Source organism: Scophthalmus maximus, chromosome 8, assembly GCF_022379125.1.
Source record: "Scophthalmus maximus strain ysfricsl-2021 chromosome 8, ASM2237912v1, whole genome shotgun sequence".
Taxonomy (NCBI): Eukaryota; Metazoa; Chordata; class Actinopteri; order Pleuronectiformes; family Scophthalmidae; genus Scophthalmus; species Scophthalmus maximus.
The window spans coordinates 10,603,960-10,627,500 of record NC_061522.1 but is presented as its reverse complement, the minus strand read 5'-3'; the positions used below and the strand labels follow the sequence as shown (position 1 = coordinate 10,627,500).

The window sequence follows — 23,541 nt, the reverse complement described above, 5'->3', positions numbered from 1 at the left end:
CACAACAAAACACAAAAACGTTCAGGCAGAGAACTAATGCATACAATTCAACCTTGCCCCACAGATTCACTCTTCCTTCTTTTCTCCTTGTCCTCAATTTCTGCAGACATTAATCATCACTCGCTCCATGTCTGCGCGTGATTCCTCTGTGAGGATTGAAGAAGAGTTCGTCGACCGCGTTTCCTCAATGAAGACCTTTGTTGCCCAACATCCGACGGAGCGCTCTTCTCCATCTGCCATGGTGACATGACCCACTCCTGAGTGGCTTTGCTGCTTCCCCAGACACAAAGACATCTCTTGGGCTCAACCCCCCGAACTGGTGCAGATGCTCTCTAGCCAACGTTAAACTAAAAAAAGACATCACCTCCTCCCACGCACAACACCTCACCAGTTTGCGATGACGGTGGCAGTGAGATTCCGTCGTCACCTACGTAGGCTCCTGCTCCTGCTGGCCTCCTGCTGTCTCCTCTCCCTCCTTCTCTCTGCTTACTTTCTCTTTACAAACTCCTCTCCTTCCATGCAGCTTGGACAATCTCCTGAACCTGCCTGCTCCCAGCCCCTCTCCATGTCCCCATACCGCCAACTCCCATACCCGTACCCACCTAACCCCCCTCACACACATGTCCACACTGACCCAGTGGTGCTGGTGCTGGTGGAGTCCCAGTACTCCCAGCTGGGTCAGGACATCGTGGCTATATTGGAGTCAGCACACTTCCAGTTCCGCATGGAGATTGCCTCAGGGAAGGGCGACCTTCCACCACTGACAGAAAAGGGCCGTGGACGATATTCACTAATCATTTATGAGAATCTGTTAAAGTATGCACATGCAGACACATGGAACAGACAGCTGTTGCATCAGTACTGCACTGAGTTCAGAGTGGGCATCATCGGTTTCTACCGCTCCAATGAGAACTCCCCACCTCTTCTCAAACTCCGAGGCCTCCCGCTGGTGTTAAGGACCAACCAGGCACTTTGGGACTGCTGTGTTGTGTCTAGCTCCCCCCTTCTCCACATGACCAAGCCTGGCACAGATCGAGGGGCCTTACCTGGGGAGGACTGGACCTCCTTTTCTTCCAATCACTCAACATACCAGGCTGTGCTGCATGCACGGGCCAAGGAGGGAGCAGGGGCAGGTAGTGGAGATAATCCAGGGCCGGGCTTCAGTTTAGGCCTCCAAGCCACCGTGGTGCAGGACCTGGGGCTGTATGATGGGGTGAGGAGAGTACTATTTGGCCAGGGACTGGGCTACTGGCTCCACAGACTCATCCTGGTGGATGCCATCTCCTACCTCACAGACAGGAAGCTTACTTTGGGTCTGGACCGGCACATACTGGTGGATATAGATGATATTTTCGTCGGGAAGGAAGGGACACGCATGAACGCCAAGGATGTGAAGGTATTGGGAGTGATTGGTGTGTGATAGTGTGCATTAGAAAGCAAGTGGAATAGAGAGGATGAATTAATGTTGGGTCAGTGGTGTTAGATTAGATATGTCACTCTGCTATCAGCTTCTAAAAACAGTTATTGATGGTAGTGCATAATAGTACCAAAAAAGTATAGCAATACATTGCTGTTAAAAACAGTACAAAGGCCCATTTTACAAGTATCAGTACTTAGGACAGTTCCAAAAAGTGATGTATTAATTGGAATAATTACAATTATATCCCATTTTTAATTGTACTAATGTTATAACTTGTTGTCAAAAACACACCCACGTGTATGAAACAGTTGACAGCACATAAATAAATATAATTCATGGTGGTAAAGCTCAAATCCAAGATTATTAGTTTAGTGCACTAGAGTGGACTGAACTCAAATGACTCAACACACCTCCTTGGCAGAGGTCTGCGCTCCGTTGAGCACATTCTCAAGTTTTCTATTTAGTCAAATTGGATTTAAAAATCAAATGGATGACTGAGTAAATCAAATGAGAGCAGGGTCTCTCTCTCTTCCATCTTCTGTCATCTCTTATTCCATGACTTTTCCTGATGTTTTAGGTTTTTCCCGAGGTACCCTTTCACTGATGTTTATCAAGACATTCAGGCGCGTTTAGTATCAAAGTCATAATTCTGACGATAAGGAATGTTTACTTATTGCATTGTGTGTTTGCAGAAAAATATTTGCGTTAGTGTATTTGCTGCGAAGGTTGTGTATTTCAATGGATTTTTTCCGCTCGGGCATTTGTGAACTGCCGTTCATGCGTACATGTGTAACGTCTCTGCGTTGTTTACCAAGTGCTTATGTGTTGGGATACAGCGAGAGGGCATTTACCTCAAATGGAGCATTAGCCAGAAGTAAAGAGGCCATTTAAGGGAGCAAAGAAGTGGAGTGAAAGAAAGAAGGGTGGGGGGTGGGGGGGTAGTGAATGAGCCAGTGAAAAGATGAATGGCACTTATTCCTCTTTTCCCACGTTCCTCCCCTTAGAGAAACTAAAGGAGAGTCGGCCACGCAGGCCGCCTCTCAAGACATCTATTGTTTTCAACACACTTGCCTGAGCAAACACACACACAACCCACAAACACCCACGCACATTCAATATGCAGACAGACGTCAACCTACACACGTATTCATACAGAGTTACATTATGTGCACCCACATATATATATATATATATATATATATACATACTTTTAAACCTTAATTTTTTCGGGGTGTTGTGGTATTTTAAGGGAAACTTCATCCCAGGTTAGCTGGAGGAACAAAATGTTACAGCACAAGGAATTAAGTTTTTAAATGTGGGGTCACATTCTCCCACTGCGTCCTCACTCTGCACCATTCAAGAGAAACAAATGGTGTTTGGTGGGTTTTCGTGCGTGCGTGTGTTTGGATGGACTGTTTGACAGGTGAGATATATGCTTGTGGTGATGTGCATGAGCTTAGACCAGAGGCATCCGCCCGTCTCACTGCAGTCTCAAGATGTACATGATAGGAATGTGTGTGTGTGTGTGCGTGCATGTTTGTGCGTGGGTGTTTTCTGAATCAGTACTTTAGATTAGATTGTCACTTTCCGTCAGCGGCTGACACCTGTCCCATCAGACGCTGACAAAAAAAGATGAGCCACCTGTCCGTGGCTGAAACTTGGGGAATGGGGATTACGAAGCTGAGCAAACAGGAGTGCAGCGGCTGGTCAAGTGGAGAGGAATTCCACCCTTGAATATAAAAAAAATTCTTGTATCCAGAAAAGGATAAAGGAGTGCATATTCCCCGCACACACGCACACTTGTGCACGTACAGATTCACAAAATGAGCACACTCTCTAGTTTGAGTTTTCATTTTAAGTCCGTCTGCCTCTTCAGCTTTGTAGCATAAATATACATGAGAATGAACCGGTAACAGGAGGACATGGGGATGTGGATGAAGGAGGAAGTAGAGAGAGCGAGATGGACAGATAGATGGAGAGAGGGGCAGGAAAAGAGAGAGTGATGCCATTTGACACACTCACTCCATATTTCTACTGCACTTTCTCCTTCAGGATAGTTGGCAATCACAGAGAACAGAACTAGGATAAGTTCTGGGGGGGGGGGGGGGGGTTCAGGAGCAGGAATGTGGTGATTTGTAACAGCCTTCCCCTGAGAAATGAGGAGCCTCAGGTGGAGTTGTCAGATTACACTTTAAACAAGGCTTATTTTAAGTGACAAGTGTATGTGTATGTGTGTGTGTATGTATGCGCACGCACGCACGCATGTTAACTCATGTATGTTCAGAATCACGTGCATCTACCGGCTTATTTCACTGTGATCTTTTCTCAAACGCCTTTTGTCTCTGTGGCGATGCAGCGATTGTTTGATTAGTAAATCACGTCAGTTCATTTTCAGAAGGGCTCATAAATGGATCCCCCGCAGCAATGAAAAGCTGTTGAAAGGATGACTCATATTAGATGACCATGTGTCAAATATACATCTAGCTCAGGGTGAAGGTGACAGCTAAAAAGATGTCTCTTCATGTCATTCGAAAAAAGATGAATGCTTGTGGAATTCAAGGATTTATTAAACCATGAAAGCGATATGTTTCCACAAAGTCAAATTTAAGCCGTTTAAACTGTCTGGCTCTGATGATCTTTATGGAATAAAACAGGTTAAAAAGAATTTGGTCAGGCGACTCTGACAGATGATCACAGTACAGATCAGCCTCGTACCAAAAATCCACATTGGGCAATCTCTGACAGGTACATATTCTAAATATTGTTCTGAATATCCACTGCAGAAGTGATTGTCTTGTATGCACAGTTACAAGGCTCCACGGCGCAAAGAATAATTATGAATGACACACAAACTATGTGGGAAAAATGTAAATCCTCTCTCATCCCTGGTGCTTCAGGAACAGCTTATGTGGAACACTGCATCAAAGTATGTAACGGGATGTGTTATTGACCAATTAGCAGCACAAGGCGTTTGCAGTGCCTCTATTATAAATCCCTTCTTACCTCTGTAGAGCCAACATTCAATCTCCTGTTCTCCCCGAGAGAGGGAGAGAGACAGAGGAAGACAGAGAGAGAGAGAGCGAGAGGCCAATTAAAATGCCACCCTCCTCTTCTCTGCACTCTTCATTAGACTCACCCCACGAGTTCATCTGGTGACAAACAATACCTCCACCCCCCCTCCTGTCTGCACTCACGCTCACACACGCACACACACAGCTGTATTTCCTCTATTAAAATGATTCACAGGGAGGCACCCCACGGATGACATTTCTCAAAATGAGGGATGATGCCAGTCAAAAACTCCCATCAATGATGCGCCTCGCGTCGGCGCCCGTGTTTTTTAATTCGCGCGTGCAGGTTTGCTGCTCTCCTCTGCCTTGGAGTGGTCATTAAGGGCCGTGTCTGATTCTGACTCTTCAGATCCCCCTTTATCACCGCCTCCTTTCTCCCTTTCCTCCTCATCCTTCGCTCACCTTCCTCCTCACCCGCTCCTCGGCTGAGTCATTGATCACTATCTTCGGCCTATTTGTATTCCTACCTAAACTTCTCTCTCAGCTCATTCTCGCTTGTTTCCTCCCCATCGTGCTTTCTGAAGCGGTGTCATCTAAGTTGAGAGGACACCCATGCATCCTGATATACTGTATATGAACTTGGAAACCAAGACACATTCTCTTTGCACATATTAAGCATTTTTAAATGAAGGTGTAGTAGCTCAGTGAAATGCGCAGTTACTTCGTATGACCCCAGAGTCTTTCTGTGTCTTATACAAATTCTCCCCATGTTAGATTGTCACATCATGACTGTGATCATGTCGGAGGAAATCCCCTGGATTTTATATTGAGACAGTCCGTCCCTTGTACTTCCTGAAAAAGGAATAATTGAGGAAATGAGATTAAAACATGCTTTTCCAATTGTTTGCAAATTCATGACTTTGTTTGATTCGGGTCAAACAGCTACTTCTTTCATGTGGCCTAATAAGCCATAAAGTCCTGTCTTGCCATCAGGAGAGAGAACAGAAAGTCTGTTTAACATCTTATCCAGTGGGAGAGCGGTTATTTTACATACAGAATTACATCACTGCACCGCAGAAGGCAGGCTTATGAGTGACTATAACAGATAATAGGGTAGGGACGATTGAAATGAAGAGCATAAATGTCAAAGCTTAAGTGTTTTTTCATGTGCAGATGATTACTTTGGTCTGGAAATTACCTGAAATTGAGGGGGGGAAAGGACCATATGGGAAAATTCGGACGTCACTGAAGGTTTTTGGCTCAGCAGTTCATTTATTGTGCAGTCATACTTTGAGTTAATCTTTAGACCTAATTTAGTGTGATGCATATTAAGTCAATGGAACAGAGCTCATTTCATATCCGTTTATTACTTTGACAAATGCCATTACAAATATAATGAATAAAAGATATAAACAGTGGAGGAGAGATTTGAAAAACTGAAGGAGAAATGCAAAGAAATGGGAACAAAGGAGACTGCGTCTGCTCTTTTGTCACCAGCTGCATACAAAATTCTCCTTCTTCTTTATGTGTCAGACGACATCATTCATTTAAAACATGGCAGAGGCTGGCACCTTTGATAAGGAACCTTGATCTCACTCTAACTGTAAATGGAGGAACCTCTGTCCGTCGATCTTACTGGGATTTTCTCGACAACCACTCATCTGATCAACTTCAAAGTCCACAGATGCACTGCTGGGGCCCGAAGGAAGTGCAGCATCGACAGTGAAGTGTTTTTGAAGGAGTGGTTGTCGAAAAGAAAAAAAAAAAAATTTGTCAGACGGATTCCACTTTTTATTCTAAGCCAACGTTTTCGGAACTAAGACAAAAACCTTCGACGATATCACTGATGACATCACCAAAGGTCACGCCCCAGTTTGCACTGCACTTTGCAGTGGTTTTTAAAAGGACAAAGTTGCAGGTGGGAAAGGAAAGAAAATAGATGCTCTCATTCGCCACCGTGAACTGAACAAGTGAAATAATCACAGTCAGTCCTGCAGGGGGGAAAAAGACTTTCAGTTACGCCATTAGAGTTTTCCTTCTGTTTCTTCTTTTTTTACATAGAGTACAAAAACACCGATCACTGCAGTCATTTTTATGAATACTGTCAAGAAAGCATCTGTCAAAAAAGAAAATGATCTTAATAACTTTCTTTGTTTGTCTAATTAACCATTTTTGCCAGTGATCTTGTTTTTGACTCCAAATTAACTCTGAGAGTGTGGCAGTGCGCCATGCATTTTCTCTGACAAAATGAGGCAGGTTTTGCGGTCACAGCAATCACTGAAACTCAAAAGCCTTGAGGGGCTGCCAAGTAGAATTTAGCGTTAAGTGTAGCAATGCCAAAGCAATCACAAGTACCTCGGGTCCGTAAATGCAAGTGAATAGATGGTTTTGTGAAATCCCCCAATATAAAAAAAAAAGCTACACTGACTTGAATCTGACATGCGAGAATGGAAGTCAGACAGAGAAGTAAAGTGTAAGCAAAAGGAAGACTGACATTAACTGGCAAAGTGCTCTTCCTGCTCATCAAATAGAGATGCTTGACCCAGTTAAATTTTGCTGGTCTGGTGTTCATATTGCATGCACTGATACACACACACGTAGACACAAACACATGCAATCATGTACGGAAATCTAGAACTTAAACCAGCTTTTGTACAAGAATTAAACTATATCAAATTTTCTTTTTCCTCTCAATTAGCCTTCCTATCTGTTTTTACAGAAAATCCCTTGCCCATATACTTAGACAGAACTTTTATTTTTTATAATTAGTTTTGTTTTTTTAGGTCTCCAAGCCAGGCTTAATGCTGTGCAAAGAAAAGAAAAGAAAACAAACCGTGCACAGGCAAGAATGACAGAATGGGGATATGGAGGAGAGGTGGTTGGAGTAAAGGGTTTGTGAAAGGCAGTGAATGCCAGCTGTCCAGATGCCTGTCTCCCATCTGTTTGAACCCCAACATCTAGCTGGCACCTCCTCCAGCTCTACGCATGCAAGGACACACACATGCACACATAATGTCGCTTTCACACACACACACACACACACACACACACATACACACACACACACACACACACGGGCGCACACAGAAACAAACTGGCACTGCTTCAGACACTAGGCAGCTGTGGGATTGGGCACAGAAATGAGGGCTATCACTAACGGCTAATCCCAGTACGTTTACCTTCATCATTGGGATTGTCAAGATCTCTCACATGCTACATAGTCCCACCCCCTGCTAATCCAAATCCCCCCTCCTTCTTTCTTATGAAGAATTTCTCATGGTTTAAAACTATCCTTAACTGTGAGCTCAGTATCCAATGGACCGACTGGCTACACATCACATAAAATACCCAACATATTTCCATCCAAGATGTCTACTCCGGGCGTAATCTTAACACGCAGCGCTTCCTCCTAATGGTGATCTATGGTAATAAATTTGTAGATATTTTAGAAATATTTCTCCAATAATTCACAGGATGCATACACACACACACACACACACACACACACACACACACACACACACACTGAGTAGCCCAAATACAATGTAAATGCAGAGAAATTAGGCTACTAATAAATGTGAAAGGCCCTGAAGTCTGCGTATATCCAAACTGCTTGTTAGGAGGTTGAATGGTTTTGGAAACCACCCACTCCCACTCCTTTCTGACATCAGAATAGGCTACTTTGACCATTATTTTTCAATCTATCATGGGCGCCAACTTCATGCTGTAAATAATCAGTGCGTGCGGGTTATGGTTTAAATACTGCCGATGATATGGTGGACTTCAGAAATAGAAATTGTCCCTCTCCATATTGGTCTCTGATGTGTAAGATCTGAGAGATAGCTGGCAAACAACCTCGCCAGGTTTAGCGTTGTCCCTTTGAAAAGACTTTTTTTTGTTGGACTGGTTTTGAATGTCAAAAAACATGGCTGTGAGTCAGTGAGTTCTCAAATGACAGAACCTTTATAAATTCAGCGGGCGAGGAAAGTTAAAAATGATTCTTTGCTCACATAGTGGCATAACAAAGGTGATGAATTGTTAACTGTTATAGTTATAGTTCTAAAAACATGCAAAAGCAGCTCCATTGCTCCATTGCTGCCCGACTATTCTGTTTTTTGCTGTGGATGTTCAGTAGCACAGAATACAAATGAGGTGTTTAAGCTAATACACTACACACTTGGACACACACCTATGCCAACTCTCACAGATACCAACACACGTTAATAATGCATCTCGACCAAGTGCATTGGGGAGTGCATATTGAGTTATAATGCAAAGCACTCAACTATAAACTTAATTTTAATTCCTAAGTCTTTGCATCCACGTGTGTGTGTGTGTGTGTGTGTGTGTGTGTGTGTGTGTGTGTGTGTGTGTGTGTGTGTGTGTGTGTGTGTGTGTGTGTGTGTGTGTGTGTGTGTGTGTGTGTGTGTGTGTGTGTGTGTGTGTGAGTGTGAGTGTGTGTGAGAGAGATGTAGAGGATGTCATAACAGAGGAGACAGGGGATCAGATTAGGGAACTGTGCACATCTGTCAGCATGCAGCCATCTTCAACACCATTAGATTAGAGATAATGAAGACACTGTGCTTGTGTCTGTATATTTGTTAGTTTGGGAGACACACACACACAGAGGGGGAGAAAGGGGGGAAAAGAGGGAGAGAGAGACAGTACCTGAATCCTCGCTCTGACATCAGCTGCTCAGGTCTAGTAAATCAGGAAAGCTTCTTCGGGGATCGATAAAGCACCATGGCAAAGGCTGGTAACAGAGATGTGGCGTGGGGCTCAACAGAAACGGCCAGCAGTTTACATACAGGGAACATAAGAGTTTTGTGAATAAACAAGGTATTTGTGTGGGAGCCGACAGTGAGAGGTGCAATGGCAGCAATGAGACGTGGGTGGGGCAGAGCGAGGGAAAGAGCAAGGGGACAGAGTTGTACAGAGAAGGATCTTTCCTCCATGCTGCTTCAGCCTTCCTTTCAAATTAGAACAGCCCCGTCTCCTGAGAATGTGACATTTTCACGGAGCAAGCGAGGGAGAAATGGAGCTTCAGAGAAGAAAGGAGGGAGGGTGGAAGACAAATGGGGAAGGGGGGCAGAGAGGCGACTGCAGGTTCTCAGAAGTAGGAAGATGGAAGTGTAGAGGGCGTATCGGAAAGAGAGTAGGCAGCAGCAGCGGGGGGGTGGTTCACTTGGTAATGTTAGGGATGGATGGAGAGAATGATGAGAAGGGAGGAGTGTGTGGGTGTGGGTGTGTGTGCGGGGGGGTTATTAGTCCACCCTCCAGAGGCTACTAATGCACTGACCTTCATTAACTCGCATTACTGTCGGTGTGTGCGTGACTGTGCGCGACTGTGCAACTCACTTTAGTTAACACTCATTACGGAGTCTTTGTTTAAAGGCCAGTAAACTAATGAAGTCATTAAATAAGTGCAGAAAATCCTGATTCAAGTATTGAAACCAGACACTGAGGTAACTTTAAGGACAAGGAAACCGCCACCGCAAAACTTGGGCACGCGGAAACAGAGTGACGTCAGACGAAAAACGACGAAGCACGTGGCAATGGCATGTTGGTGACTGCTGCGACTGATGTGGGCACACGTAATAGTAATAATAATAATAATACATGTCATTTATAAAGCACTTTGCATTGCTAAAAGCAATCTCAAAGTAGCCGCCAGAGGCCGTTCCTCTGATAGTTCTGAGGGGAATATACTGTAAGAGTTCACTTAAATATACAACAGAGAGACATTAGACCTGAATCAGACAGATCAGGCATTTATCAGTGCAAGTGCAGGCTGGGGAGAGATGAACCTGATATGTACTGTGCTCTGTCTGCAAGGAGGTTAATGTGATTCTGTCACTAATGACCTATCTATCCATCTATCCATTTATCTATCTATTCATCTATCTCTCTATCTACCTACAGGCTCTCCTTGATATTCAGAAACAGCTGCGCTCTCAGATCTCCAACTTTACCTTCAACCTTGGCTTCTCTGGGAAGTTCTACCACACAGGTGTGTTCTGTTCTTTTGCTTTACACCCTGATGTACCAGGTGGCGGTTAAGGGTTTTTCTACATTAAATATCCAAGCTAAGCTAGTTTTATGTACGAAACACATTTTTACTTGTTTACAGTTTTTTCTCAAAGGTCATGCACAGGCCTTGCAGGGCCATTATCTTCGACTGTTTTTCGGTGTCATGTTGACGAAGTGAAAGGGTGGAACAAAATATTCCCAATGAAACCTGTTCAGATCTGTTGGCACTTGCACAGATTCATCAATTGAAAAATGAATGGTCCTAATAACATGGCATCAAATTATCGTTATAATCTACATATATTAAGATGCCTCTTGAAGTCGGTCTGAGTCAATGACGGTAGTTAAGTATTATGTGTAAGTCTAAATAACAGTCTTGTGCCTTGAATGTCTGCAGTTTGATGATTAAATCAAGGCCTAAAATAATGCGATTGACATATGATCATTGTAGTAAATCGAATTTATTTGGTAAAATGTTTTTAGATAAACTAAATAATATAGGCAGCAAAAAACAAATGACTAGATATAATTGTCTAAAGAAAAAATGAATTTGCATTACAGTTTTCTTGGTGGGACTTTCCTACACATTTATAAAGCTTAAAGTGTGCAATTATGATAAGTTATCCTTTTCTAAAAGAAAATTAATCTTTAAAGAAAATCTCATACTATCTCAGAATTTTGAGTTTCAAAGTATGTTATTTGTCTGGCTTGTGACATGTTACTGTCCATTCTAATACCCCCATGTGGTTCCAAGGACAGATTTTATTTATTTTAGTTAAAGTGTCTTAATCTGCAGCAAGAGAACAAAGAAGTGGGATGTGCGGTAAAAGAACAATAGGTGAGACTGCACATGATTATTATTAGACGAAATTTAATATAGAATGTAATACATTATCATAGCATCTGTTATTGCCATGGCATCGCTCTTCATCACCATGGTGTCAGACCACCACCTTATTTAGCAACACGACCTGAAAGACAGCACAGTTGCTTGACGATATACTTCCAATTATACACCAGTGGGAAGCTGAGAAATTGAACTCTATATGTGCATGAAGCAAACATCTGTACACGTCCCATTCTTTGTCATGTTGTCCCTTTTTTTTGTGCAAATGTGTGTGTTTTCGTGCGTGCAGGCACAGTGGAGGAGGACGAGGGAGACGATTTACTGCTGAAGTATGTGGATGAGTTCTGGTGGTTCCCCCACATGTGGAGCCACATGCAGCCGCACCTCTTCCACAACGAGTCCTCCCTGCTGGAGCAGATGGTCCTCAACAAGGAGTTTGCTCTGGTGAGATGGACGCGCGCACACAACACATGCGCATGTGCACACATCTTGCAGCTGTCTATTTTCTTGTTGCTTTCTTCTTGTGTGTCCTTTTAATCAAGCTCGCTCCCAGTGCTTTTTTTTTTTTTTTTCCTTTAAGGAAGTCTGTTGCTGTTTAGTATTCGTGATTGTTGTTCCTTTGGTAACAGCAGATTACAGACATGATGTTCATGAGAGCCCTTTGTCTTACGTTGTTGACTTGAAATGATGTCATGTTTTAGTTTCCCTTCCACAGAAATGTTGTAAATAAACATGGAAGGAATTACAGTCATTGTTGATGCAGATGAGCTGCAGATGAACACATTTTAAGGGACAAGTTTGGATCCAGAATGCAATAGGATCATAGTTTTACTACTTTAGACACAATTCAAACTTGAATGTTCATTTTATCATAATTTTCCAGTTAACCCTTTTGTGTGAAAATGTCTGGCAGACGTTCCTGTTTGTTTGATATGACCGATGGATGTCGATTACAATGCTGTAGATTACAGATTATGATGTGAAATGTTTACTATCAGCATATATGAGAGTTGTACGTTTAATTTGTGGAATGATTTTACAAAAACTACTGTTATTTATTAATTTTTGTAAAACAAAACAAAGTCAAATATCCTAGTGGGGATAAGGATGCACTTATTTTGATGCGCACACCTGAGCCCATTTTAATCTAAGGTCCACAAGGTCGAGTGCTTGTGTTGCTCTGCTCTGCTTGGTTTTGCTGCGCTTTGCTGATATTTATACATATATATATATATATATATGTGTGTGTGTGTGTGTGTGGCAATGATTTGTATGACCGTGTCGTGCCATACACCCAACAAAGTGAGGGGGGTCGGTTCATGTTGTTGAAGGTGAACGTCCTCATAAAGCGTGATCCCTAACCTCAATCGCACACACACATACGCATGCCACTCCCTCATCCCCTGGCCGCTGATGCTTTGCTTTGACAGTGTGTGTAGGTGTGTGTCAGAGCCAAGGACAACACCATCCGTCTGCGAGATGTACCCAGCACAACCATCCACCCTCACACTCACACACACACAAACACATGCTCACAAACTATATATATTTTTTAATTTCCACCCCGAAGGCCAGCATCGTAACATACACAATACAAACCGTGTGCTTCTTCCACAAGGTCAGACTGTCTGGCTTTTTGCATTTATGTGCTATCATGCCCTTTGCCAAAGTTGTAAATGTAGTACAACTTTTTTTGTTTATGTGTATAACCCTCATGTATGTGTCCGTGTGTGTGTGTGTGTGTGTGTGTGTGTGTGTGTGTGTGTGTGTGTGTGTGTGTGTGTGTGTGTGTGTGTGTGTGTGTGTGTGTGTGTGTGTGTGTGTGTGTGTGTGTGTGTGTGTGTGTGTGTGTGTGTGTGTCTGTGTGTGTGCGTGCGTGTGTGTGTGTGTGTGTGTGCGTGCTCCCCCTCCAGGAGCACAGCATCCCAGTGGACATGGGCTACGCTGTGGCCCCTCACCACTCGGGTGTGTACCCGGTACACCTGCAGCTGTACGAGGCCTGGAGACGCGTGTGGAACATCCGGGTCACCAGCACAGAAGAGTATCCCCACCTCAAGCCTGCTCGCTATCGTAAGGGCTTCATCCACAACAACATCATGGTGAGGGGACCACGCTGTTAACAAACGTCTGTGAAACGCCTCGGCATCACAGCACGCGCGCACACACGCAAAAGTGCTCATTCACATTCATTTCCATAAATGCACTTTGATCAACTCTCATGTATCTTCACATACCTGCAAATTCATTTACATCTTCACAACTACCTGTGTCGTTTTCAAAGGAGAAAGGTTCACAGCTGAATTCCCAAAGTACGGCATCCTGTCTCATCTATTATTTTCCCTCCTGTTTTCAAATTTTCTTGTTTTGTAGGGGTAATATTCATTTAACTCGCTCTTCCGCTCATCCCCATGTATACAGCAGAGTGGTTGTTGCTGTCTGCAGACACATGTCATAAAGAGAGAGGACAGATGTGTTCTTTGTCTGACAAAAGGGCTGAGACATGATACATTTTACAGCCAAGTGTGTTTTTGGAGTTATCCTATGTGTTTCTCTAACATAACACCATTGATCATGCAGTGTTCATAAATCAAACCTAACACTCAGAGTGCGTTATGTAGTGCCCTTGCTCGCCAGGAGGAAAAATGATTTGCTTAATTCATCCGACTGAAATTAAAACAATGAATTATAAATTACTAGGGGAACAAAATCAAAGCAAGCTTAAATGCAGAATCATTTAGTCACGAGAGAAAGAGAAGGTGTTGAGATGTGCTGCTTCACTTCTTTTATCTCACTTTGAAAAAGTGTTTTTAATCTGCTGTCTCTGTGCAGCTAAGTGTTTGCTGAGTGGTAAATTGTGTGCTGATTGTTTCTTGCGGTCTTAAACAAAAAATCAATGACGCTGTGTGTGGTGTGTAACCTCTGTGCATATGTGTGTGTGTGTGTGTGTGTGTGTGTGTGTGATATGAATTCTTTGACCTCGTCTCACCACAGCAGGCTCAGCCCCCCGTTGATTTAATATTTAATGATTTCACAATGTGGCAGAGGGGACAGGCTTTTTTTTGTGTATGCGTGTGCAGGCTTTTGTATATTTGTACTGTATATGTGCAAGACGTGTGTATCACAGAGTAAGGATCTGGTAATGAGAGAATTTCTACACTTAAATAACTCCATTAATGATTCATCAGTTGCAGTTTGAGACGGCAGGAGGATAAAACTTTTCACCCATTTCACCCATAAGCAAGTTGTCTTCATCCCTTTCGAAGCCTCTTCCTCCTCCTCTTCATTCCCTTGTCATTCAGGCTCTTTGTCAGCGTGCACAACTGCTCTCTTATTGAAGAAAGAACCGATCACATCTGACATAAAAATTACCAGCCCATGTTGTTCTGCTGTATTTGGGTTCGAGCAAACAATTTGCACAAGACAGCAATGTCAATTTCCTAATCAGTCCCAAAGTCTGCTTTTATTTCTTGTCATCTTGTCACAGTGACATAAAAGACAGTCACTTAATCCAGCTTCCCTCCAATTCAATACCAAGCTGACAGTTTGACAGGCGATAATGTAACATTATAAATAACCAATACTATGGTATTGTTAAACAACAGTGAATCACTGAATTAAATAACAAGCCACTGAACAAATATACATAAAGTATTCAACACTTTACAATGTATCACAAACAAAGACAAAATGAAAGAAACAAAAAAGGAAAAACTGGCAGAGATTAATAGAAAAAAAAAACCCAGGCGAAGAGATTTTTTAAAAGAAAATAAAGTATAGTGACTGAAATTAATTTAATTTTTCAACAAAGCTTACCATCAATGTTTTTGAATACTTTGTTCCAGTTTTCTCTCAAATAAAACAATCAATTAGTTTTTATTTGGCATGCAATAAACTTTTTTTTTTCAGTTTTTCCGGCCAAGAATTCTGTTCATGCAGCAACAAGCGACAAGGACACACAAATCAGATTTATTGTTGAAATCTGGTGATCACGCGGGGCGAGCTTTTCGTCGGCTGAGCCGTCCTCGCCTCTCACGTCTGTCAGGAAATGCAGGAACCTGCAATGACTCCTTGATTATGTTAATTACTGTAAAGTCAGACTCCAGAGTGAGGGGAGGGGAAAACACAGCTCACACCCACCTCTTTATTCTGGAGCTTTTCATTATATTGTATTTTCTGTGTTTGCCCCGCTGTCATGGATTTGTAGACATTGAAATTAATGAAATGAAAATCTAATCTTCATTCTCATCATCGCCAAATTTAGATCATGTGTTATGAAAAATAAGTTACAGCACATTGAACAAATGAGTGTCTGTTTCTTGAGATTGAACTTTCAATTTTTAAGGCGTACTGGCGGAAAAATGTCCCCAAAATAATTCATTAAATATCATTTATTTAAACAGCTGTAACTCCGTAGCAATTTAGCAAGCATCACCAGCTGACAAAATGCTACGTGATACGTTCGAAAGCTACACAACAGCTACTTGACCTTGAGGCCACTGTTTCTCCAAAAATTGTATTTACAAGAGTGTGGAATTAGACAAATATGTATTAACAGCCACTATTAAATATTTAAAACTGCAGCGCAATGTGAAAGCATTGCAGGGGAAATGGAAAAAGGTCTGTCTCTTGCTCCAAGACATCGCATGCTGCACTGACTAAATATCAAAAGGAGGCTATGAAAAAAAAAAACAAACACAAAAAGACCTAAACCTAAAAACTTAGCTCATGCAGGCGGAACATTTTTCTGAGAGGCAGTTTGTGTCATTTTCTTGTGTGTGTGTACGCCTCCGTCCATGCTGAATCTGAATTTCGGAAAAACCACAAACCGACTGATGAGGTTTTTTTGGAAACTGAGAAGTCCTCCCGTCTCCCGACCCGTCGTGAAGTTACTCCGGGAGATGGTTCACATCCCTCCCATTTTCTTTACCTTTCAGATCTTTTCACTTCCAATTTTTCCTGCAATTTCTGTCCATTAATCTCTTCCTCCGCTGCCTCTCGCTCCATCTTTGTTTGCTCAGAGGAGGACAGGACGTTGTCTGAAGGCTGTAAAATTGGTGTTTGTGTGTCTCTGTCAGCAGATTGAGAGCCACCCACTGGACCCACAGTATCAGAACAAATCAGACTGAGATATGGGATTGTGCTGCATATTTGTGTGTGTGTGTGTGTGTGTGTGTGTGTGTGTGTGTATTTCTTTTTAAAATGTACTTTATCACTTTGAGCTATAGCTCTGTGGATAATTGGTTTGGTGAAATAGTGCTGAGTGTCTGTGGCTTCGGTGGCCTTCTCTCTCTCCCTCTCTCTCTTTGTTTCTCTGTCCCCCTCACTCCTTCTCTCTCTCTCTCTCTCTCCCACACTCTCTCTCTCTCGTCTGTGTGTGCGAGTGTGAATCAGTCTACAGTGTGTTTTATAGATAAACCAATATCTATGCTTCCAGCCTTTACTCTCTACTTCACATGGAGAAGTGCTCCACAAGGAGCTCACAATAAAGACCTCTCCTCTCCTCTTCTCTTCTCTTCTCTACATGATCTAATGAAAAGGAGATTAAGGCATCAGCTATTAAAACATTTGATCTTCCACCCTCCCACTAGTTTTTCACGGTTGTTAATATAATTGTATGCACATCATTTCTTAAAATGTAAGTTTACATTAATTGGAATATCTATTTGCGTCAGCCTAAAGACATGCTATAGTACAGTTTGGGCCAGCAATAAAGACTCCCTGAAAACTCTTAATAGATTTAGAATTAAAGCCCAAAACAATGTCCCCGATGTTGCATTTCAGAGAAATTCACATACGGGAACCAGTTTCCCTCAGTCATGGCACAGAGTGTATGCCACTCACACAAGAAGGTGTGGGAGTGTGCTGCCTGCAGTGTTTTCATGTCCCAGGGGGCAAAGGGCACCTGTTTGAGGTGGGATTAGAGGTAATCTATTATGATCCCCTCCTGCTGCGGTAACCAGCGAGTCACCAAAATACCAAACAGGTGTAGGTGAGGAAAAATACATAAATAACAGTGCCCCGGGATGATTTAACTTCGCCAGTGCAAGTCCGAGGGTTGTGCAATGCACCTGCATGAAAACAGGGTCTCTGCTGCCGCACGGGTAGACGTCTCAGCTGGGCAGCTCCTCCGGACCCAAAGCTCAAACCCGCCGGAGGCAGTAATCGGTGTGTCCTTTGACAACCCTGATTTGACTCTCACGGGCCTTTTTTTCTCCACAGCATGCATGTTGACTTGTCTTCAGAGGTGGAACTAATAACCTTTAATTACGACCCCCTTTCTATTTAAGTGTGCCGGTGAGCTGCGTCAGCGAGCCAGCCGGAAGCCTGTACGACACAGCCGAGTCCTGGACATAGAGCAAAGAACACAGAAAATTTAACAGAGCCATCGTTTATGTTATGAATGACACTGGAGCCTTTCTTTACCCTGTGACAAGTCGCGTAGCCGGCGGTGAAAATGGCGTACTACGCCCTCTGCTGCGCGCATGTGCCTTGAACCATCTGTAGTTTTGGTACCTGTTCTTCTTCTCTGTTATCATTAACATTCCCAGAGGCGGTGTGACACGACACATCAGAATAACCCTGATCTGCTTCTCATATTTAGGAACTGCTGTGTAGAAAAACTTGACTCTCCAGCTGTACATTTCTCATCTTTTATGCTGCGTGTGAAATATATTTATTTAAAGTATATTTTCACTTCACACAGAGCAAGCTCTTTCAGTTTCCTTTTTTAATTTAAAATCATTGTATGGATGCATTTTTATGCCCTTAAAGGGAAACTGATTTTACATATTGAAGTCTGTTTACAGGACCCTGGGTGTACTATGTGGGGGAAAAAAATGTATGAAGCCTTTTGTGGCTCCAGAGGGAAGTCTGATACAAATGCCTTACAGTTGTACAAGTGAAGTACAAAATCAGAGGAGTACTCTTTGATGGGTCATTGAAAACTCTCATTTCTTTCCATGAAAACTACTTTGTCTTAGACTCCCCTTATGTCTTTACATGTGTTTGCGTGTATAGGTGCTGCCTCGTCAGACGTGTGGCTTGTTTACTCACACCATCTACTATAAGGAATACCCGGGCGGACCTAAAGAACTGGACAAAAGCATCCGTGGGGGAGAGCTTTTTCTCACCGTGCTCCTCAACCCGGTGAGTCACGAGAAAAACACATTCACAAACAAACACGCATCTCACACATGCCGACGGAAACCCAGAGTGAGAAACAGGGAGGACTGTTACTTTCTGTTTTGATTCTCGCACCGCAAAAATGAATCAACTGGGTTTCCCGCTCTAACTGTAAATGTTTCTTCTTCTGTCTGGCTGATATTTTGCGCGCGCATGTGCGCGTGCGCGCGCACGTGCGTGCGTGCGTGTGTCGTCCGTGCGTGTGTCGTCCTGTCAAGGGCTGCTTCTCACTGTGGAGCTGTGTTCATCTACCCACTTTAAAATAGGTCTCACCACAGGGGGGTTGCTGTCACACACACACACACACGCACACACACACACACACACACACACACACACACGTGTGTGCGTCCTCCCCCTTGCACTCTTACCCCTGCTGCGTATGTCAGCTCAACTTGATTCTGCTTTGAATTAAGCAACAGAATTAGGTTTTGGTGGCATTTAAGATGCTCATGCACGTGCGGCTCATGCTCACAAGCGTGTGCACGCTCCCAAGGTAGGAATAGAGATTCGCAGTAATTATCCCTGAATCTCACTGTCTGAGTTCAACCATACATGGACATACGCACGCATGCACAGATGCTCATGGAGCAGCGGTAGACTACATTGAAGTGTCAGGTAGGGGAGAGCTGAACTAGAGGAGCTGTCAGAGACTCAGGGAACATCACGGAGTTGAGAGCAGCTTCCCACAACAACCCAATCTAGTCCTTTCTTCTCTGCCTGCACCACTTTGTCTCTGTCTGTCTTCCTTTTTGTCGTTCTTTTTTTTCCCTACTTTCTTTCATTCTTTTGTCTCTTTTTTTTCTTACAACTTTCTTTTTGTCTTTTTATCGTCCTTTCTCCCTGTCTTCCATTTCTAAGTGTTTTATTTATTCCGATTTTTTTTCTTCATCTACAGTACATGTCATTGTATCCCTGTTTAATGATGTGTGACATTTGCAAAGGAATATATAATGTGCTTGTACTTCTGACGGTTGATTTAACAAAATTGGAATCGGTTTGTATCAAGTTCAAAACGAACAATAATTAAGCACCTTTTCTCTGTTTTGCTCTCCCTCACTTCTCTGAATTAGTTAACTAAAGAAAAACTCCTCTGATCCCCACAAAGTAAAAGTGTTTTTTTACATTTCCACTAGCAGCCTAGGTGTTTGGGATGGTGTTAAAACTAGAGGTGGTGTAATTTACCATTTCCTGTCTAACGGGTGCAGCTGAATTGCTTGTTATGTGTTAAGAGAAAATAGATAAGAATCGAATAGATGAATAGAATGATCTTTGTTTTCATTACACTCGGGTGAAATGAAATTTCTCGTGGCTTCACCCGCACAGGAAAAGACATAGGGAAAAAAAGTGGTAACAGACAAATAGAAGCAGTAGTGGTGAACAAATAGAGCAAAGTGTCGCTTGTGCAGGTATAACGTTACATTTAATAAATTAAATAAAAGGCCCTGGTTAAATTAAGTTTGATATATATTTACAGATTTACAGAGGATTGTATTTACACTTAGGTAGAGGCTGTGTGTGTGTGTGTGTCGTGTGTGTGTGTGTGTGTGTGTGTGTGTGTTTGTCTCAAAAGTCTTTGTGTTTGGGGAGGGAGGGGTGTGATGGAGGCCACAGCTCTTGCAAAGAAGCTATTCATCAGTCTGTTGGTGCGGGGTCTTATTGTCCTGAACCGTTTGCCGGATGGCAGGGAGTGTCTGGCTTGTGTAGAGTCCCTGATAATGCTGCTGGCCTTCTTCCTCCGGCGACTGGCATAGATGGTGTCCAGGTTTGGGAGCTGCATTCTTTACCACACAGTAAAGGTCTCCTCTCTCGGCGGCCGTGCAGCATGACATGGATGCAAGGAGTCAGTGGGGATGCAGTACCAGACAAATTGTTCAAATCACTGCGGCTTGAGTGCTGTAGTTTATTCTCTCTATGGTGAAGTTCATACCATAACCTTTGGCTCTTTAAAATTTAGTGAGCATCTTAATAATTGAACCTCTGACCTTGAAAACTCCTCAGTAGGCCTCTGACTCCTTGAGTCAGCAAGTCAGAACAATTTGAGCAATGTTCCCAAATCGTATGTGTTTCGATTTAATACAGAGTAAATCTTGAAACTACGGTGTTTTCCTTCAGTATGTAGTTTGACAAATAGCAAACCTATAGTCAAAAATCTTGCCTAGCGTTACAAACTGTTAAAACCGAAGGAGTGTGAAAAACACATGTAAATGAGCCGACTGTGAATGTGTCTACACTAATACGTTTAGAGGCAGTGTTGAGTAGGAACTCAAATACCTGCAGGTCAAACTCTTGCCTATAATTAAACTAAAATCAAAAGAGAGTTTTGACATATAGCTGTTGGCACGACCAACAGTGGGCCTCCATACTGTCACATGTTCCACTGTTAGTGCGTTTGGAGTGACTGAGAAGAAACACACACACACACTCACACTCATAGTACACACACACACACTCACACTCATATTACACAAAGGGTTTGAAATTCGTCTTGAAAGCCAGAAACACAGAGGCTAATTACATTTTTTCCCTTGGTTTCTGTTATCGTTTGTCCTTCTCTCTCGCTCCGTCCTTTCATTAATCCGTTTAATAAAAGATGAAACTCTCCTCATGTTGTATCTCTTAATGAAGAGACCTATTAAACATAAAAGCAATTTAGACACTTAATATAAGAGCTATATCTGCCATGACGTCCACACACACACACATATGCTCGCACAGACATACAGAGAGATGATTCATTTTCGCTTCTGCCGGCTCCATTTGCCGACGCACAAGCTTTCATTAGAGCGTGCCCTTTGTGTGTCTCTAATCAATAGTGTTCTGTAGCTCACTGATTTAGTCCCCCGGGGTTTTCCTATTGTTTGATGATCTGCACACTGGTAACATCGTCACTTCCCTTTCAATGACTTTTAAATCACATCTGGCCTGTGGTGGCAGTTTACCACTGGCGACAGCTAACATATTGGATGCGGTGTGTGTGTGTGTGTGTGTGCCTGTGCATGCATTTGTGTGTGTGCATGCATGTGTGCGTTTAGATACTTTTGCATCATTCTGGGCTGCATCAACAGTCATTGAGCTCCCCATCGCTCAAAAGCTCAACAATCGATTGGACGACCTAGACACTGCAAACAGCCAATAGGGCACAAGTCATTCCCCAATAAATGGTGAGGGGGGGGGGGTGGGGGGTTGTGCACGGAAAGCTGGGTGAGAAGGTGGCAGACAGATTGAGATTTAATTTTCAGGTCACGGCATCTTGTGTCACTTGAGAATCCAGACACATACAGAGAGGAAGCGATGCACATACAGACCCACACACAGAAACACACACGCACTGCCAGTGTATGTTTGTGTGTCAGCATCTGCGCATGTGTGCATGTGTATATTTGTATAAATGTGTGTTTAGCTGACATAAGCAGAGCTGTAGACATATATCAGGGCTGACATTTAGCGCTTAGCTCTGCCACTAAGCTTATTAGCCAAACAACAAATATCAGCACAATCTCTTTTCCTTCCTAGCCCAGTGAACACCCTCACATCCCTCACCCTTCCTCTCCTGTCAGAGGCGCTGATGGCCATTTCACTTGCCAGTCTTATTTCTAATTTTTAATCTGTGCATGGTGACTTTGCTCGCAAATATGAATCTTCTAACAACGTTTTATTTTTCTGTCTTATTTCCATTCCTTCACTTATTTTCTCTGTATCCCTGCTGATTGCTGTTGAAGGCTTTGGCTGCTCATCAAGCACAAACACACACACACACACACACACACACACACACTGAGCTACAATCCAAACAGCAGGAGAAATGATAAAGTAAGAGCAAAGCAAAGCAAGAAGAGAAGGGGACAGGGCCCTTGGACGCTGACTGGAGCGGACAAAATAATTGAATCGAAATCATTTGCTGTATTGACGTTCAGCTTTCAATTATCCTGATGACACAGAGACGGCGAGATGGACTGTGAGGAAGAAAGAAAGAAAGAGAAGAGAGCCACGGCAAGAGTGAGAAGGGGAAGAGAACAATGACAGGGAGGGTGAGAGAAAACGGGAGGGAGGGGGGAGGGTGGGATGGAGGTGTAGGCTTCTTTTTAGTAGCAATAACAATTCAATCAAGGAGAAATGTATGTGGAACTAAGTGGTCTGTAATGGGAAACGGGCAGGCATAGCTCCACGCTGAAGGAGAGAACAGCAGGCAGGATCCTAGTGGAACTGAGATAGATAGACAGACAGACAGGCAGACAGGCAGACAGGCAGGCAGGCAGGCAGGCAGGCAGGCAGGCAGGCAGGCAGGCAGACAGACAGACAGACAGACAGACAGAGAGACAGACAGACAGACAGACAGACAGACAGACAGACAGACAGACAGAGAGACAGACAGACAGACAGACAGGCAGGCAGGCAGGCAGGCAGGCAGGCAGGCAGGCAGACAGACAGACAGACAGACAGACAGACAGGCAGGCAGGCAGACAGACAGACAGACAGACAGACAGACAGACAGACAGACAGACAGATAGATAGTCCATGTGCAACCAAATGCCAGTAAAACAAGTGATTTCTTCAAAAATGCAATCATGTCAGGGGGGATTGGGACGTGTCACAAACTGAAATACATGACTGATGTTCTCTTAATCTTCCAAGACATGACATGTGCGTGTGCATGTGCGTGTGCATGAGCGTGTGTGTGTGTGCGTGTGTGTGCGTGTGTGTGTGTGTGTGTGTGTGTGTGTGTGCGTGCGTGTGTGCGTGCGTGCGCGTGCTGCGTGCGTGCGTGCATGTCTGTGTGTATTTCTTTTTGTGTGCGTGCGTGCGTGCGTGCGTGCATGTCTGTATGTATTTCTTTTTGTGTGTGTCTGTGCGTGTGTGTGCGCCTGTGTGTCTGTGTTTCTGTGTGTGTGCGCCTGTGTGTCTGTGTGTGGTCTGTGTGTGTTTGCCTGTGTGTTCATGTGTGTGTGGATTTGTTAAGAACATCACTCCACCACTGTTGGACTGACATGCTTCATCTAGGTCAATATGAGATCGGAGAGGGGAGGAAAGACTTTTTGAAGACGAGAGAG

General features: G+C 43.4%; 1 protein-coding gene across 6 annotated transcripts in view; it reads left to right on the top strand.

The window, feature by feature from the left end:
• ndst3 (N-deacetylase/N-sulfotransferase (heparan glucosaminyl) 3) overlaps positions 1 to 23,541 on the top strand; it is a 46,129-nt gene that overhangs the window by 9,632 nt on the left and 12,956 nt on the right. For all 6 annotated transcript variants that reach the window (XR_004794315.2, XR_004794314.2, XM_035637659.2 and 3 more), the window contains exons 2-6: positions 107 to 1,396; positions 10,354 to 10,441; positions 11,598 to 11,752; positions 13,222 to 13,407; positions 18,326 to 18,454. Coding sequence is in view for 4 of the 6 variants with exons in the window: in XM_035637659.2 (XP_035493552.1) it covers positions 398 to 1,396; positions 10,354 to 10,441; positions 11,598 to 11,752; positions 13,222 to 13,407; positions 18,326 to 18,454 (1,557 nt within the window). In the remaining 2 variants the exon portion in view is untranslated. The remainder of the gene's footprint in view (positions 1 to 106; positions 1,397 to 10,353; positions 10,442 to 11,597; positions 11,753 to 13,221; positions 13,408 to 18,325; positions 18,455 to 23,541) is intronic.